Source organism: Thunnus thynnus, chromosome 13, assembly GCF_963924715.1.
Source record: "Thunnus thynnus chromosome 13, fThuThy2.1, whole genome shotgun sequence".
Taxonomy (NCBI): Eukaryota; Metazoa; Chordata; class Actinopteri; order Scombriformes; family Scombridae; genus Thunnus; species Thunnus thynnus.
The window spans coordinates 10,893,671-10,912,447 of NC_089529.1; the positions used below are offsets into that span (position 1 = coordinate 10,893,671).

Below are 18,777 nucleotides of genomic sequence, written 5' to 3' on the forward strand. Positions count from 1 at the left end.
TCTTTGCCCTTTATCAAGTCTCCAATATTTACATCAGTGTTTAGTTTGCCATTGCTTGCTTTCGTCATAAATGCATGGTATCTGTGATTTGCCTCCTATAGTGGGCCAACGTCTTAAGACCGGTAAGAATAACAATGTTTGAACAGCTTGTATTTGGAAATTAGGAAATGCAGCACATGTAAAATGAAGCCTATGCACTACATGGAAGCACATCAGTTCATTTTACCTATCCATCAGGTTTTCTTGTCACCAACTCAAAGCTTCCATCACTAAATAATAATGTGCAGGTACTGAACAAAAGCTGAGGTCAGCCTCACTGCCAACAGTACCTTTTCAACATTTTGTGCAATAACATTCATACTTAAATAAACAGGAAAAAAATGGGGAATAGAGTGACATTATTTACAGTGAAAGACGGTCCAGCTCCCTGCAACACCAGGTATAAATGATAAATTCTGCAAACATTTGGCCAGAGTGAGTTGTTTTGTTAGTATGATGTTTGTGAACCGCATGAAAACTGTGAAAAGGCTGTTTCACCTAAGGACTATGGAGATTAGGATCAGGATGCATTCATTTTTAAACCAGCCAGTCTCGAACACTCTAATACCACTAATCTGCTTGTTATGAGGCTGGAAAACATTAAAGCATTGTGAACCAGAACCTGAGGCAGCATGTGTTAATTTGACACAGAATGCATGGAAACTATATGCAGCCTATATTTACAATCTGTCATTTATTAAGGCTGTGAGTTTAAAGAATTAATTACAATTTAATCAGGCTGCCTAACAAGGTAGCTGTAATGAAGCATGGCTGCCAGCTGGCTCTTTTTAGTTGGACATGATATAAAGAAAACAGCCTAACTGAGAAATCAACTTATCCTTGGATTGTAGAATAACAAAGAAGGTAATACATATCTGCCCAAAGCAATCTTTTACTTCATATATATTGATTGTTTTGTATGAGAAGCATAGACTAATGTAAACAATCATTTGAAAAACGTTTAAGTAGTGTGTGTGTACATATACTGTTGTCATCAGTGTTTGCACACCATTGTATGAAATAATAGTTTCCACTGACTGTGGTGATCAGAATGCACGCACAGCACAAGCACTGGTGAAATATTCAAGCAGTTGACATAAAATCTTGATATGCACTTCTAATGTTGTCAATATTCACATTCCCTCAATGTGTATTATCATGTTATGCTCTCTCGCTTTGAAGTCTGTAGTACAGAGTTGATAAATAGGCGTCATCACAGTGACGAACGGTCAAGATCTTTGAAAAATCCTTGTTGAATGCTCTGCTTTACAGGCTGCAGCCATTAGCCCTTGATAGCAGTTAGTTTATTGATTGGCTGGTGGATCTTAGTCATTTTATGTATCATGTTACTGCATGTATCAAACAAACTTCACAAACATACCACTCTGTGTGCCTGACTGTCTGATTTTTGTGTTAGATTGTAATTTGTTATTGACCATAAAATAGAGATTAAAGATTTAGTACCTATCCTATGCTGTGATGTAACACTTTTCAGCTCATGTATGTGGTTGAAGATTTTGAAATACATATCTACATAACCCAGCTCATTGGTGACAAAGTGTGAGCAGCTGTGAAATGAAAGAGTTACATGGGATTTGAATGAGGCACACATAATTACACTGATATTGCCACTGTTATTATCAGTGCAATATTAAAAAGGTATTTACTGCAGCGAGGTTGTACTCCCCAAATCTAACACCTCCTCCCCCAATACTAAAGGGCCAACAACAATCCAGTGGACAAGAGTCTCTTGTGTCAGCACCAAGGTGAAGGTTCTCATTTCACCACAAAGAACAAAGCTTGTTGTTTCAATGTCCTTTTTTAAAAAAAAAAAGCAGATAAAAACTGCTCCCTGTCAAAAGGGAATAACTGTGGTCAGTTCAGGTTTGAATCAAAGCAGCACACTCAGGAGATGATTAGGATGCAATAGGTGTGTGTGTGTGTTTGTGAGAATGACTCACAGCCTCTATTCTCTGCCTCACACTCCCGCTCCCTTTTTATTTCTTCTTCCTGTTCTTTGCACAAAAAACAAGGGAGGGTTTGCTTATTAGCAGGCTATCCATTATAAATTCCCCTGTGCAAACAGAGCCTCTATGCTCATTTCTCTTTTTCCTGTCACCCTTCTCTCCCAGCAACAGAGAAAAGAGCGAGAGATGGTGAGGCAGCAAGAAAAAGGTCCCCATCGGAGACTCGACGATATGAGACGGGAGGAAGATAGAAGGTTGGCTGAGAGGGAGCAGGTAACCAACCAAGGGAGACGTGAGGCTGCAATCAGCCAATCAGTGTGAAGTGTGGGTGTGTCTAGCAGCAACACTGTGCAAGTTGCTCTGGTGGTGAAATTCCATGAGTAGGTTGCCATAGCAGCAAGGGTCTAAATTAGTGTATTTATTCAGAGATGAGTTTTCTGTGGGTGAGCTCTCTGCGTCTCTCTTGCTCCATTTCCAGTCTACCCTCAATAACACAAGAGTCTGGCATCATATCACCATCACCTTGTAGTGCCAAATACTGATTTCGTGTTAGTTTGAGAACTTACATCAATCACAGTTCATAAAAATCAAATTTTTCTTACTTATCTAAATCTGTCTATCACAGTCTCTAGACATGTTATGCTAACTTTTATCTGTTTCTATTCCAACTCCTGAACGGGGACAGTGCATGTTTTCTCGCTAAAATTCAGTGTTAGAATTGTTGATTTTTATCAGTACAACACATGGTTTCTGTTGTTTACTGGAATGGCATTGCATAACTGTTTTCTGCTTCTATCCTCTACCCCTCCCCCCCCATATACTTTCCTTTCTCTTTTCCCACTTTAATTCCTATCATTCCTGCCTCCTCACCTTTCCTCAGGAGTTTATCAGACATAAGTTAGAAGAAGAGCAGCGGCAATTAGAAATCCTTCAGCAGCAGCTGCTTCAGGAGCAGGCACTGCTTATGGTAACTCACTACTCCTTTATTGTGTCTTGTCTTGACTGCAGAGGTTCCCATGTCCTCTTTTATATATAATAATTACATATATTATAATACCACATCAATAAAGAAACTGATTGATCAGCTCTGACATAAACTGTCCTCGATAACAAAATGGCTTGTTTTTGACAAAACAAACACTACAGTCTAACATGTCTGCTTGTGTTTGGGATAGGTCATTTGAGATGGAGTAAATAGAAGCTTAAATGAATATTGTTACAATCAGATTTTAATATCTATTTGTAACAAAATAAGTAGATTGAGCTTCTAGATGTGCAGCACCTTGATGTAGATGGTCTCTACATGTTGCAGAGTATGTGCACAGCCCTCAGAGTATTGAATGATATTTTGAAAAGGCAAACACTAACCTAGTTTTTTTTAGAGGGCAGTTTTGGGCAGCTGTCAGTGTATCAGTGTAAATGTATCTTGCTTACACTGGAGGGAAGAATTGCCACTCTCCTGACAGCTTTGTTTTAGCTAGGTTGTGTGGAGCGTAGGAGTTGCTCTCGTTTCGATTGAGCTGTAGCTCTTTGTTCCTGCTTTTTGGAGGGAGAAATAACCCAATTCTCATAATTGTATGCATTAGACAATTGAGATTTCTTCATACAGTATGGACCAAAGAACAGGGAAGTGTCCCTGGACCATATTTGGTGGTTCAGAACCATGTTCAAGGGCAATTATCAGAGATATCGTGTGCAGCAAGCCCCCAGAAATGGTGCCGGGCTGTGAGGTGATTTTGGCACAGTGGCCATAGTTGGTATTCCAGGATCATGTGATGTACAGTACATTAGGCCAGAAAAACACACCGTACGTTCCCATACACAGTCATTACAAAAGGAACAATTGTAAAGCAGGGAATACACACTCCAAAATGATTTAATTACATTAGGAAATCTCTAACGTGCATGCTCTCAACTGGCTCAGCCATAAAGGTCTCTAGGACGCATGTAATATGGGCCCAATAATGTGGAAAGCCTCTGTTAGCCTGAAAGATGTTTGTTTGTTTGTTTCATTGGAATGAATAGGACTATCTTTGAATATAGTATCCAGTTCCCTTAATACACCTGTGGTGTACAATAGATGAGCTAGTCTACTGTTGCTAGCTCACAGCTGTAAAAACACCTGCCTTTAATAAACTCCATTCCTCTCAATATTTTAATCAAATGTGTTCATTCTAACCTAACACTTACTTTTTCCACATTAAAAGCCTTCCTGTAGCTTTCGTTAGATCCAATGAAGACAGTAAAATGTAAGAACAAATAGAACTGAATTTCTTGTGAAATCTAACAAAAGGCATGAATCAAGAGAGAGAAAACCAGTGGAGGGCTTTGATCAGCAGCTGCAGGAAGTGTGATGTCAGCCACAGTTGATTGCTAAATGTTGATAAATGTTGGTTTATCTACACTCTGTGATTCTGTTTTTCATTAGAGAACATTTCATCTGTTAAATGAAAGTATGAACAGGAACTCAGGAGTACAGCCACAGTCTGAGCTTTTGTCCACAGTTTTAGTTTTGTTGAGCCTCCTTCAGTAAAGAATATCAGTATTCTATGATCTCATATTCTGTATGAAAATACATATACTGTATAAGCATATAATCATAACAAAACCAAAAGAACTGTTCAAAACCTTGAAATTAAATACGTCCATGTTGTGCAGTAGCTGCATATCTATGTCAGAGTCATGGTGGCAGCAGGGCAGGAAGAGCAGCCTATGTCCTTCTCCACAGCAGCTTACTCAAGGTCCCTCTGAGAGGTGCACTGTAATCCCTCCATTGTGTCCCCTGTCTATTCTAAAGTTCCCTCCCACGCAGGGAAGCACCTGGGTGAGGCATCCTCACCAGGTGCCAGCCAAACTGGGTTTTTATCACTGTGGGGGAACACCACACGTCTCCTAAATTGCTATGCTGCCTATTCTGTCAAGCATCCCGAGCCTTCCTGTGGAGAAAACTCATTTTGGTCGTTTGTATCCAGAATCTTATCATCGCCATCAGAATGAAGATTGACGTGTTAATCTAGCTCTCAGCGTTGTCGCCCATAATGATTTGCAATTTAAGCAGTTAAGAAAAAGAACAATGAAGAACAAATTGACAAGTCTTTAACTTTCTGGGGAAGTTAATTTTGATGATATATACCAAAAATTGTTTAAATGTATCAAATGTACCTTTATGTGAAACATTCAGAAATCAGTGAAAAGCTTATCTCTGCTGCTGCAAGACGCATTGTGAATTCAGTGACTCAGGGTTTAAACTCTCTTCATTTTTCTGTTATATCTTGTGAATGCAGTGACCATCAAATATCTGGGAGACTCATGCAGCTTAGTACTCACAATAAAAAAAACCACAATAAGTCAACTGACTCACATTTAAATCCTTTGTTGTAACATACAGCATAAAATGTTCAGCCACAGAAACGATCAATATTCTTTTGATGTGGGTTGGTAATTGACTACCGTACTAAAAATAGGAACACACACTTGGAGATGATAAATTCTGCCCAAAAACATTATTATCTCAGCGGATGAAATCAGTGGTGGCCAGCTGAAAAAGCGAATGCTGACCTGCTGTTGGTGTGGGTACATTGGCTTGGTTATGACCTGTCTCACCCCGTGTGCTGTGTCCAGTCTGAGGCAAGCAACGGCTTAACTGCAGTGTGTCTCTTTGCTCAGGAGTATAAACGCAAGCAACTGGAGGAGCAGCGTCAGTCGGAACGGCTGCAAAGGCAGCTGCAGCAGGAGCATGCTTACCTGGTGTCCCTGCAACAGCAGCAGCAGGAAAAGAAGCCCCAGCTCTACCACTACAACAAAAACCTGGAGCCCAACAACAAACCTACTTGGGCCCGTGAGGTAGAAATGATTTGAAACATTATACACCGCAGTCAAACTACTGTACACAGCTGCAGACGAAATCCATCTTTCACTCTCTCGTCCATATTTCAGGTGGAGGAGCGAAGTAAGCTCAACAGACAGGGATCACCCAAAATCTGCACCACAGTCTCCGACACTGCCATCCAGTCACGCTCGGACTCAATCAGCCAGTCAGGAGTGGTCCAGTCTGCTCAGACCCCACCAATGCAGAGGCCTGTTGAACCGCAAGGGGGGCAGAGCAAGGTGGGTGTTTGAAGTGTTTGCATAAAAACATCAGAAGATAAAGTTGCTTCTGCCTCTCTGCCCCTAAATTCTTTAGCAGCTTTACCCTCAGATTCTTTGTCTTTGCTACCTTATTTATGCATTTTTCTTCTTTTCTCTTCTTTCCCTCTCCACATCTGTCAATACTTTGAACACAACTTTTGCACTCTTCTCCACTTCCTCCTCCGCTTCTCTGAATGTCTCACGCACTCTTCCCTCTGCTCCGCTGCTCCACCTTCCTGGTGCGCTGCTGCTCCTGTCCTCTGCAGTTCCAGATGGCTCACTTGGTTCCACTGAAGCCTTATGCTGCCCCTGTCCCTCGCTCCCAGTCCCTCTGTGACCAGCCCACTAAGACCATGTCCGCCTTCCCCACCCAGGATCCCTCCCTTACGCCCACACCCCGCCCCATCCACTCTAGAGAGCTGGTTCGTCAGAACTCAGACCCCACCTCTGAGAACCCAGCACCACAGGTACACCAAATCAGAGAGGATCGTGGGCCCTGGATCCGCCTGCCAGATGTGGAACTCCCACCCAAGGTAAGGGGCTAGGGGCTGGTTTCTGCTGGAAACATGACTCTCTATAAGTATTGTTGGTTGTAAAGAGTATTATTAGGTTTAAAAGAACTTGATTAAAATACTGGTGAATGTAAGGCTATGACTTTGCTGTCCTCAGATCCCCCAGAGGACAGCATCTATTGCCACAGCTCTCAACACCAACCTGACCTCTGGCATAAGGCATCCAGTGAGAGCCAGGTACTGGAGTCAGCCAAATGCTTTGATCAGATATTTCTTTCAATTTGTGCCTTTTTAAACAGCGATAGGTTTTAATGACAGCTTGAGATAACTGATTTGTATCCTCAACCATGGCAGCAATCCAGATCTCAGCCGCAATGATCGCTGGGAGAGAGGAGACAGTATCAGCATCATATCCAATCTTCCCCAGACCGGCTCTCTAGAGAGGCATCGCATCCTCAGTGAGTCCCTGCCTCCCAATTGCTATTTCTCTGCAGACTGTCCTCGCAGTAAGTCTGATTTCAGAATTATAACTACACTCTGCGCCAATTGTTATTTTCAGGTTCCTCCAAAATGGATTCACCCATTCTCTCCCATGACAGTCGTCACAAGCCGGGGGAGTCTCGCACTTCCTCTCGCCCCGGGCGCCCTGCTGTAAGTGGTTCTTTCAAACTTACATTGTGTTGGCTGTCTCTGCAGTATCCCCTACTTATAAAACTAGTTTTAACATAACTGAATGAGCGCATGCAACACATTATTGGTCAGTTAAGCAGTTAAAAAATAAAAGGCACTAACTTACATGTACAGACCTGTTCTGTAAATGGAGATGTTGTATTTCAACTCACATAACCTTTCTTTTACGCTCTATATACTCCACACTGTTACTGTTTCCCTTCATGTTTCTCCTCTTCTTAAATCCCTGTTTGTTGACTTTACCTCTAATGTACAGAGTTACAAGAGAGCTATAGGAGAGGTTAGTATCACTGTGGCTTGGTGTGTTGCAAAATGTTCAGTGTTCATGCTTGAGTTTGTATCTGCGATTACTGGCTGCTGTACATCTCCATATTGACTCCACACTCTATTCATTTATTGTGGAAATTATGTTTTTTCTTTGTCTACATAAAGGCTTTTTTTTAATGTGTTTGCTTTTTGTTTTCTGTTACTAAACACTCACCACAGGCCTTGTAACCATGCCCTGAAAATCATCCCAAAAATATCATCATGTGACAGGCTCTGAATTCTGAGAGTGTTGGGACTCTAAAAGCAATCTCTCACATGAGAAAGTGAAATTGTTTCTGAGCCCCTCCTGCTGACAACCCCCTCATCTTCAGTCGTGTCTTGATTTTCTTTAATATTAGTATTGTATATATTTCTGTTGTGTCATTTGCAGCTTTATTTGGTACCTGATGTTGTGTTTGAAACATTTTTTTTTTCTTTAAGTAAATGGTGCTGAATGTTTGTGCAGGACCACGGCCTCTTTGCGAAGGAGCGCGCTGAGGAGCAGCCGAGGCCACCAGTCAAGGCCAACGATTACTCCTCCTCCTCAGAGAGCAGCGAGAGTAGCGAGGAGAGCGAGAGCGGCGAGGGAGCAGAGGAGGAAGAGAGCCCCACAGATCGGTAACACTAACACCTACAAGGAAGCAAAGAATTCAGTACTTCCTGTTGAAATGGGTTTTTCTCTTTTCAGTCCTCTCCATCAAGCTCGAGGTCATATCACCTCTTTGACCTCTGTTCATCTTCTCTTTTCAGTCACAGGGATGCAGACACTGATTCAGTCAACACCATGGTGGTTCATGAAGACGAGGGTGAGGGGGGAGAAGGAGAGCAGGCTGGAGGTTATGGAGATCAGACCATGCTGGTGCAGAGGGTGAGTCATCTGTACATGTAATGAAGCTGAAAATGTATTGTGACCTGAAGGAAAAATCAACGCAAGACATGTCAAACAATGTTGAAAAACAGCAAGACAAGGGCACTGGTTGCATGCTGTTGTTTGGTGTTTTAATGTCAACACCTCAGAGCCAAAGAGCGGTTTTGTGCATTCACCAATCTGCACCAATGTTCAGAAATTGGTCCATAATGGGATACAGCTTAACAGAAACTCTGTTACAAGCCTGTATAGTTACTGAACAGATCCTTTTATTTTATTTCATACGTTGCCTAAAGCCACCTTATGTTAGGTTGGCATAAATCTAGATATTTGGAGAGACTTCAATATGATTCATTGACAGACAGCAAACATATTGCAAGTGGCTCATGATAACTTAAGTGTGGGAAGTGTCACCTTCATTTAAGTGCAGTACTTTTGTGTGTCGATGTATGTGTGTGTTTGTATTTGAATTTGCAATAAGCATCAAATGTTTGTGCCAAGTTTTCCGTACCAGTCTGTCTCTCTCGCTGCTTAGAAATTCAGCTGCATCACATTTAACAATGGCATTCTCGGTACCCACTGCATTGGACGATTACTGAGCATGTGTCTAATATGGATTTGAATGATGCAAAACGGAGGGTGTAGATTATCATATTTTTTGAAAAACATCCCATACAGTTTGCATAGATCATACATTTTTAGTCCTTTTGTAGAAAATTTGTCAGTTTAAAAAACTTTTCCGTATCATACAATAAGTTCAGTATCTTGTTTCCTTACTCTGATAGTTAAACCCCCTCTTGCATGTTCAGTTTCTGCTGTAAGCTTGGGGAAAAATCCAGACTGTATATGGAGTCATTTAGATGATGGTGACAGAAAGCAGAACAAATTTCAAGGGAATCATTTTTTGTTTTTTGTTTTTTTTTACAGAAGTATGTAAACAAAAATGGCAAATCAGTTGGAAGAAAAGGCACATCAACTGGCTCTCCCAGTGTGCTTCATTTTTGTGGTTACTGTGATGTGCTAATCAAACAGGTCATACCCTGCTCATCGATGCAGCAGATAAGCCTCGATACAAATCTGTCACGGATATTATGTAACACATGGATTTGTGTGTGTGTGTGTGTTCCTCTTTTACCTGAAAGACCCCAGAGAAGCGAAGCCATAATGGATACACTAACTTGCCAGATGTGGTGCAGCCCTCCCACTCCCCCACTGATTCAGCCACTCACTCTTCCCCTGGGAAAGACTCTGTGTATGATGTAAGTTTTACTGATGCTAAGTATATCAGTCCTAAATTCCCGGGTTTATTTTTATGTGTTCCAGATATGTCATGAAGTCCACCCACAACACACTGAATTTCATGACACCCAGTTCAGTTTGTTAGGGGACTATCATCAAAAATATACTTTTCAAAATTGTTGCTTCAGTGTCACATAGAAAATATATGAGATTTTAACAATCTCACCGACATGATGTTGAGTTAAACTACACTGTATTATTTTTATTCTCTGTTCCACCAGTATCAGTCCAGAGGTTTGGTTAAGGCATCTGGCAAGTCCTCCTTCACCACCTTTGTGGATCTGGGCATGTACCAGTCACCAGGAGGTACAGGGGATAACATGTCCATCACTGGTGAGTCAGAAACATCTGCTCAGAGTTTCTTGAACATTAAACAAGGAAGCTAAACCACCTTGACCTTTTTATATACCTTCTTATATTTTGGTCAAAATTGGGAGAATATTTTCTATCACATTACAACATAAATTCTATAAAAATGTTATTTCCCTTTAAAAACAATTAATAGGAAATTTGTGTCTCGTTCCAAACCTTGTACCATTTTGCCCCGGTTTGTGTTTTCCCTCCCTAATCAAGCCATGTCCATCGCTGCCTCCTTGTATAGGCTCCAGGTTTGAGCAGCTGAAGATGGAGGTGAGAAAAGGATCCATGGTGAATGTAAATCCCACCAACACACGTCCCCCCAATGACACGCCTGAGATCCGCAAGTACAAGAAGAGGTTCAACTCTGAGATCCTGTGTGCTGCTCTCTGGGGTGAGATGGGATTCAACACATGAGTATAAATGCATAAAAAAAACTAAATACCAAGACTGGATACCTTAAACTAGCTATATTACTTAAAATATGGTTATCTTCCACAGAGACTCAAGTTTAAAATATAGTCCAAGCATCAAGTTATTTTAATGTTCCTTATCTCTAGAACTAATATGTCAACTCCAGCAGGGCTCCATGTGACATGAAAATTACATTTGAGGCCACCGTGTACCTGTAATTGTCTTTGCGTGACATTAATGGCTCTTCCAGAGAGAACACGGCGGATCTACTTGCATCATCAAAGCAAATTTTTTCTAAAGAATTCCTGCTCTTCTCGCCTCTTTGTAAAAGCTGTTTTCCATAAGTGCCACCTTTTGCCTAGTTGATGACTGTCAACTTTTCTTTTTATGTACCAAACTGTGTAATTATTGTTTAAAAAAGTGTGTTAGACTCAACAATATAACCTTGAAAGTCTCTTCTACATCTTCAAATAGACTTGTAGATACAGTAGTTAATGGGTGAGGTTACACACACAGTTACATTACATCCATTAAAAAAATATCTTTTCATACTTTACCTCTGAACAAAATAAAATATTACGAGAGTGGAGTTGCTGCAGGTCATGATGTGAAAATGAAAGCGTACAAAATGACAAATACCAGGAGTTACAACTCAAGGATACTGCTAAGTTATTTTTAGCTGTGGCCAGAGGAAAGGAAATAATTAGAATTATTTTATGCAAAATGAAAAAGGCTTTCTATTTGTGCATGTGTGTCCCCAGGTGTGAACCTGTTGGTGGGCACAGAGAACGGTTTGAAGCTGCTGGACCGTAGTGGTCAGGGCAAGGTTTACCCCCTCATCAACTCCCGCAGGTTCCAACAGATGGACGTCCTGGAGGGCCTCAATCTGCTCATCACCATATCAGGTCATTATTGCTACAGATCACCAGGCTGCTCTCACTACAGTGTGTTAAAGCTGTTTGTGGTTTTGATATTAGACTCTCATCTTTAATGGGATGCCAAATACTAGATGCCAAATTGTGCTCATGCTAATTCAGAGGGATTATTTTGCATTTTGACTTTACACATTTCTTTTCACTGCATATTAGAGCTTGTAGATGTTGAGGAAAGATTATATTACAATATTAAAACAAAACACCTCGCTTTCATAAGAATATCAAGCCAATTACTGATGCTTCTATAGTAATAGTAAAGAAATGAGTTTCTTTTCTAATTGAGCTCCTGCTGTGTTTATTAAGGCAAGAAAAACAAGGTGCGTGTCTACTACCTGGCCTGGCTGAGGAATAAGATCCTCCACAATGACCCAGAGGTGGAGAAGAAGCAAGGCTGGACCACTGTGGGCGAGATGGAGGGTTGCGTGCACTACAAAGTCGGTGAGTGACAGACAATGGCTTTTTATTACCTCCATCTATTCCACTCCCAACTAACTCTCATAAATGCATTCGGCATGGTGAATTATTGATCGCAAGGATCTGATGTCCGATGGCTTTGTGTTTGTTCTATGTAGTGAAATATGAGAGGATAAAGTTCCTGGTGATTGCTTTGAAGAATGCAGTGGAGGTGTATGCCTGGGCGCCCAAGCCTTATCACAAATTCATGGCCTTCAAGGTAAGTCTCCTCTTTCCTATGAGCTGGATATGTGTGATCAGTCAACCGGAGGAGCATTCAATTAGATTATCTTCTCACGCTCACTCACTTTCTACCCCTCCCTCCCTCCCCCCCAACTCCTCTGAACCAGTCTTTTGCAGACCTGCCACACAGGCCTGTCCTTGTCGACCTGACAGTGGAAGAGGGTCAGAGGTTGAAGGTCATCTACGGATCTTGTGCTGGCTTCCATGCCATCGACGTGGACTCCGGAAACAACTATGACATTTACATCCCAGTTCATGTAAGTCGTGCAGCTGCGAGACAGCAGCGTCGTGGGAGATGATGTGAAACCTACAGGAGCTCATCCCCTCTTATTTTCATCTCACACAGATCCAGAGCCACGTGACACCGCATGCAATCGTGTTCCTGCCCAGCTCAGACGGCATGGAGATGCTGCTGTGCTATGAGGATGAGGGCGTCTACGTCAACACCTACGGACGTATCATCAAGGATGTCGTCCTGCAGTGGGGAGAAATGCCCACATCTGTTGGTATGTGTCAAATCCAAAAACTAACTTACAAGGATAAAAGCGCTTGTAATCAGCTTGTCTTGTACTAATACGGTACTTTGCTCTGCAGCTCATATCTGCTCAAATCAGATCATGGGCTGGGGAGAAAAGGCCATCGAGATCCGTTCTGTGGAGACGGGCCACCTGGACGGTGTCTTCATGCACAAAAGAGCTCAGCGGCTGAAGTTCCTTTGCGAGAGGAACGACAAGGTAAGAGAGGCAAACACTTAAAATGAGGTCCCCACCAGAGGCTGAATTCAAAGACGTTGCTGTTCATACATGTGCTGTGTCTTTGTGCTGTTCCTCAGGTGTTCTTTGCGTCAGTGCGGTCTGGAGGCAGCAGCCAGGTGTACTTCATGACCTTGAACAGAAACTGCATCATGAACTGGTGAAGGATCAGCCGCTCTGGTCAGTGTGCAGAACCCAGCGGGGTTCGGATAAGGAAGTGCATCGGAAATTCTCGCAAAAGAACGCATGCACACAACACCTCTCTCTCTTTTTCTCCAGCTCACTGTCACTCACGCATTCATACTCCAAAGACACACACACACACACAAACACACACATAAACACACATGCTCTGATACACTTACACACACACACACACACACACACACACACACACACACACACACACACAATCTCTAAATCCATTCCAGCCTACACTCCTTAAGATACAATTTCTGCCGAGGCCCCCCTGATAACATTCTCCCTGGAATCATCAAGAAAAGTCACTGATGAGCTTCAAATGTTAATACCATCTATTAATTTGTACTGTATATATTCTTGTCTTGATTTACTTTACTTGGTGGACCTGTGTTCAGTCGTAACTATTCAGTTTCTAATTGTGAAGTATGTTAAAAAACATTCCTTGATGGTTATACAGTACATTTTGAGGAAGGCATTATTTACCAATACTGTATGTGGAAATGAAGCTGTAAATAGATAACACCTGACACTTAGATTTCAATCATTTGCAGGGTTCTTACAGTATATTGCCTCCATTCAGTGTGTTACCACAGGACACACGTATGTCAAATAACGAAAAGCCGGCACACTCATCTGCAGCGGCTTGTGGACCCTCATTGTTTTGGGGCTCCTACAATTTCAGGGAGGCTTAAAGGAAGAAAAAAATATTCACAAAGGGAGATTTAAGTCAGGGCAAAGTAGCTTGTTTAAATATTTTTAGTTATCTTTAGTAGACAGTAAACTAAAGTCCTGCATTTCCACCAACCTTTTTCTGGCCTCAACGACAAACGATGTTGCAACTCTTAATCACAACGCGTAAGCCTTGAATGCTTCAGAAGCGAAATACATTTCAGTTTAAAAACAAACAAATGATAAAAACAATCAGAGGTTTCATAAATGTGCAGTACTCAAAAAGTAGTATCAGTACTGTGAAATCTCCTGCTTTGCCTTTTTTTCTCCTCTGGTTTAGCTGAAACCATTAATTATTTGACTCATCAGGCTTGTATCTAAACTTTTTTGTTTTCATAGATTTACAAAAAAAAAAAAAACCAACAATGATATTTATATGTAGTGATTCTGTATTGGTATTAGCCTACTGGTATTCTTACTTTTACTCTACTGTAATTATATTGCTATTATATTGCAATATACACTATTCTTGTGGAGTCTTTGTTTGAAGAGGGGAGTTTGTGCATTTGGCTGGTAGTGTTAGGGAATATGATGACATAACTTTGGAGGAGAGAGAGCGGGACGGGACATTTGTCAGTAAAGGAGGACGTTGGGAGAAACGTGGTAGGCGGGTGTCACTGAGATCATAGTGATCGAGGGAGATCATTTTCGGGGACCCTCCTACCACGCTGATCTACTCTACTGTATAATATTTCAGTTTTATTTCATTTGTGTGGCTCTTTTGTGAGAAGTGTTTGTCTAGGGGATTGCAATAGAACAGCTCTTAGTGTTTTACAGTTGATATTTGTCTCGGGCCAGTGGAAAGACTTAGTTTAGGGTGACTCTGCAGTACAACAGAGGACTCCCATCTCATCAGGCACTTTGGAGAACATTGCTGGAAACACATGAGACTTAATATATTTTATATCTATACATTCTGCCAAAGTTCACAGGATATTCTGCCACGGGGGGTTATGAATCAAGGCCAAAGGGAATAAGAGAGTTTAAATGACGAGGACAAACTCATCCTGCGGATCACTAAGCAATGTTTTCCTCTCAGTATACGTATACTGTACATCCATATCATGCTTTATCAGCCTGTATATCTGCTGCATAAGAAAAATAACTGTGTGCTCTCATACTCCAAACAATATGGTAGACGTACTGCATGAGGCAGCGTTATCAGGAAATAGCTGGGGGATTTTCTGACAGCAGTAGGTAGGTCAATACATGAATCAAGCTTTTTGTTCAGTGAATCACCAAGCTGCAACAACACCGTGCTGCCGCGCCTTGTTGACGTTAACAAGTTTAAAGTCAAGGTGGTTTTTATCTTATCAGCACAGAGTTGTTAGGAAAGTATCAACATTTTTCAACAAGGTAGTTCGTCTGCTTATAAATAAATGCTTACATAAAGAACTGGACTGTACATTTTTCATAAAACTGCCAGTATGAGAAGCTTTTGGATACTTTGAAGGGAATCTTTGCTTAGTGATCAACAGGACAGTCTGATAAAAGTTACCCTTTTAAAGCTGAGGAGATATATTTTATACAGAAAGCTATTAAGAATGCAGTATACGTTCAGGGCAGAGAGCTTTTAATCAAAGATGATATAAATAGATGGTTAATTTAATGGTTAGATTATAAAACAAACTGTACATGGGCATGGAAAGCACTTTCACTTAAGTAAACATAAATTTACGAATATATCACAAGCAGATACTTTGGTGTGCATGTAAGCCATTGAAATAGAGTATATAGTACTGTATCAAAGTTGTTTTCCCCTTTTTAGCGAGGTGTGTTTCTATTCTGAAATTTCAGTTCTTTCCGTTATGTGCCATGACGTGTGTACATTTCAAATGTCACAGTTGCAATTACACCAGGAGCTCTGGCACCTGTGCTTTTTATGGTCAAATCATTCTTTTTTATCAATCTGCCATGTTTACAGTTTAAGCAGTGCCTTGGAGTTGGGAAAGTGAGAGGTTTTAGGATGAGTTATGAGCCCCCCCTCCCCCACACACACCCTACACACACACACACACACACACACACACACACACTTGTCTCTTACTTGAAATCCCATAAAGAAGAGACACAACTATATTTGCTCCCTCAGTATGATTAATGTCCAGTTAAAAGTGCACTTAAGTCAAATCCAGAATATCTGGTAGATAGACTTGAAATGCGTTTTTGACACACACATATAACACATCAAATTCACAGATATTAATCAATTCAGAAAGTTGCAATAAAAAAATAAGTTAATACATGTCAATTAATCCAGTGTATCAAGTAAAGGATCTACTCACAGCGGGAGCCAGCATAGAGAAAAGCCATACGTATGAAACCTGTTTTGTTTTAGAAAACTTAACTTGTACTTGTGCACAGATCAAATTAAACTCTGTGTGTGACGTAGGCTCTTGCAGCAAAGATGAGGTTAAGCGCTTATTCTTTAATGATGTTGATCGTGTAATCTTGTAGTGGGGAAAGTAGCTTGATATATTCTGAGAAGCCTATTTTATAAAATATGTAAATTAGTCTATATTGAGAAATAAAAAGTGAATGTACATCTATAAGACAGATTTGTATTTATATAAAAACGTGTACCGCTCTATTAATCAAAGCACAATGTATTTTACGGCAGAGAGATCAAAGCTATAACTGAGTGTAACAAAAAGACAGAGATTTTCTTTTTTTTCTCATTCTAGCGGTCGTCAAAACTCGTCGGTGTGTTATCAGTCTAGTAGTTGGTTACAGTGAAGCAAGAAGTCAGCTGAGACAGCCGTGCGTATGCGGACAGACTTTCTGCTGCGTTACCCTAAGAGTCGGCTGTGGCTGTGATTCAGACGCTTATTAAACCAGTGGTGACTCACAGATAGGTGTTGGATCTGGCCTCGGTGTAAATTGCCCATGTGGGCTCGACGGGGATCATCACGCAGGTGGCGCAGTGATGATGTGAAGGGCGTATTGGCCTTTGTTCATGAGGTTATTTATTGGCTTCTGGCTTCAGGATTATATCAGAAAAAAGACAGCGACTGGTCACAATCACAGAATGCCGACAAAGACAATTAGTATTATAATGTCTTTATAATGTAAATTTCATGTTTTGGTCACCAGGTGTGAAGGTGTGAAGTGTGTTTTTAATACTGAGGTTGGTGCACAAAACACTAAAAACAGAGTGACGGTCAGACATTTCCTCTGCCATTTCGTTTGCAGCATCTCACGTGTTGCCTAGTAACATCATCCAGTGCACCTTTTTTTTAGGAAGGTGTAGGAGCTAAAAATCTAATTTGGCGTTTTAATGTTGCTGAGTTTATTTTTAAAAGTCTGCCTTCCCAGAGACGACAGACAGTGATGACTTTTTAACTTTGGTTTTGTATAACTGAACATTTGATGACACTGACATGACAAATATAATCAACACATATACTGACATAATATAAAAATGTAGTTGAAATACTTGCTGTATTTCTACCTTTGCTGTGGTGCACAAGCTTAGCGTGACACATGACACAACTTCCATTGACAAGTTATAGAAGATAAAATGTACACTGGAGATATACACACAGCAAAATACTTCACAAAGTACTATTTGTGCTGCTTTTACAGGAATATTCACTCCATGTAAAAGAAGCTCTTCATAAAGATTTAAAAAAAGCACCACCATATCACATCATATATTTATTCTAACCATCTTTATTTCCTGATTTGTGTGGACTGTTCTTCTGGATACAATTGCAAGTAGATTCTTGGATGTAATTTGGACATGACTTGTAGTAAAATCAGACTTTTATGATCATTGTTTTACCAATAAAAATAATCTCAAAACTAGCTCCTAAATCTTGTGACTCAACATCATAACTAATGCCTTTTGATAATCATCTACATCAAGATTTTTGGACTTTAAACTTCCAAATATGAAGTTTGTTGCCTCATTTAATGCATCCTTCTAATGGGTTGCTGTGTATGACACAGAGGAGTAGCTCTGGTTTGGTGAATTTCCCTAAAAGCACCGAAAGTGCTATTTCATTTTGTGCCAAGAGCCATTAAAACGCCTGAACCTCACAACTCTTTTTATGTCAGTCTGACCATAAGTGAAAGCAGATTCGATTGCTGGATTCAAGTAACTCTGAAACAAGCCAAGATGCACAAACAAGTTTGCTGTCAGAAAGAGAGAAAGAGGCACCACTCAGTTGTAGACGGAGAGCTGAAGATGTAGAACATTGTCCTGAGAAATGATAACATTTCTTTTTTTATAAGCAATACAAGCATTGGAACAAATCAAAACGCTGTGGCTGTCCATCTCAGTATGACTTGTGAAGTGATTCTTCAGTGGCCTTTGGCAGACTGAATGTAGGCTGGTTTGTGTGTCGCTTGCTACAGAAATCGTTCTCGCTTTTTTTTTTTTTCTTTTGTCTGTAATCCCAAGAAAACAACTGCTTCTCTCTGTCAGTTTAACACAATCAACTGTTGGGATGCTCGTTCTTGTTTTTGCCGTAATGAAATCCCAGAAATTGCCTTTATGAACTCGGAAGTGTCGATAAACAGACGGTAGATAATATTCTTAGCTTGTATTTCTAATTCTAATCAAGTGTGAATGGATTAGCAGCTGTAGCTGGGTGGGAGTGAGGCTGATCAAACTTGGGGAGCTCAAAAACAGAAATCTTTGGACAGAACTACAATATCTATTATTCTTTTTCAATAACTTTTTTTTTAAAGACAGTAAACATTTGCAATGTTTTAGTGTGTGCGCGCGTGTCTGTGTTACTCGTGAGAGGTTAACTCTAGATTGTATTTCATAGACTGATAAACTTTAAACTTTCAAAAGATTGTGTTGAATGAATTCATGTCTTAATACAGAATTGTTTGAAAAATAAAACACATTGATCTCATATTAGTCTTGTTTCA

The 18,777-nt window shown here is 40.6% G+C and overlaps 1 protein-coding gene across 6 annotated transcripts in view; it reads left to right on the forward strand.

Annotated features, from left to right (window-relative positions):
• mink1 (misshapen-like kinase 1) overlaps positions 1 to 18,761 on the forward strand; it is a 32,497-nt gene extending 13,736 nt beyond the window's left edge. Inside the window, exons 12-32 of one of the 6 annotated variants that reach the window (XM_067607837.1) lie at positions 2,172 to 2,279; positions 2,887 to 2,973; positions 5,673 to 5,849; positions 5,943 to 6,113; positions 6,401 to 6,667; positions 6,804 to 6,883; positions 7,001 to 7,104; positions 7,206 to 7,297; positions 7,593 to 7,616; positions 8,109 to 8,260; positions 8,393 to 8,510; positions 9,653 to 9,769; positions 10,031 to 10,142; positions 10,411 to 10,560; positions 11,342 to 11,485; positions 11,819 to 11,953; positions 12,088 to 12,188; positions 12,319 to 12,468; positions 12,558 to 12,717; positions 12,806 to 12,945; positions 13,044 to 18,761. In XM_067607837.1, the coding sequence (XP_067463938.1) occupies positions 2,172 to 2,279; positions 2,887 to 2,973; positions 5,673 to 5,849; positions 5,943 to 6,113; positions 6,401 to 6,667; positions 6,804 to 6,883; positions 7,001 to 7,104; positions 7,206 to 7,297; positions 7,593 to 7,616; positions 8,109 to 8,260; positions 8,393 to 8,510; positions 9,653 to 9,769; positions 10,031 to 10,142; positions 10,411 to 10,560; positions 11,342 to 11,485; positions 11,819 to 11,953; positions 12,088 to 12,188; positions 12,319 to 12,468; positions 12,558 to 12,717; positions 12,806 to 12,945; positions 13,044 to 13,127 (2,673 nt within the window). In that variant the 3' untranslated portion in view covers positions 13,128 to 18,761. The remainder of the gene's footprint in view (positions 1 to 2,171; positions 2,280 to 2,886; positions 2,974 to 5,672; positions 5,850 to 5,942; positions 6,114 to 6,400; positions 6,668 to 6,803; positions 6,884 to 7,000; positions 7,105 to 7,205; positions 7,298 to 7,592; positions 7,617 to 8,108; positions 8,261 to 8,392; positions 8,511 to 9,652; positions 9,770 to 10,030; positions 10,143 to 10,410; positions 10,561 to 11,341; positions 11,486 to 11,818; positions 11,954 to 12,087; positions 12,189 to 12,318; positions 12,469 to 12,557; positions 12,718 to 12,805; positions 12,946 to 13,043) is intronic. The other 5 variants (XM_067607841.1, XM_067607838.1, XM_067607839.1 and 2 more) reach the window with 5 other exon arrangements.
• The last annotated feature ends 16 nt before the right edge of the window (positions 18,762 to 18,777 follow it).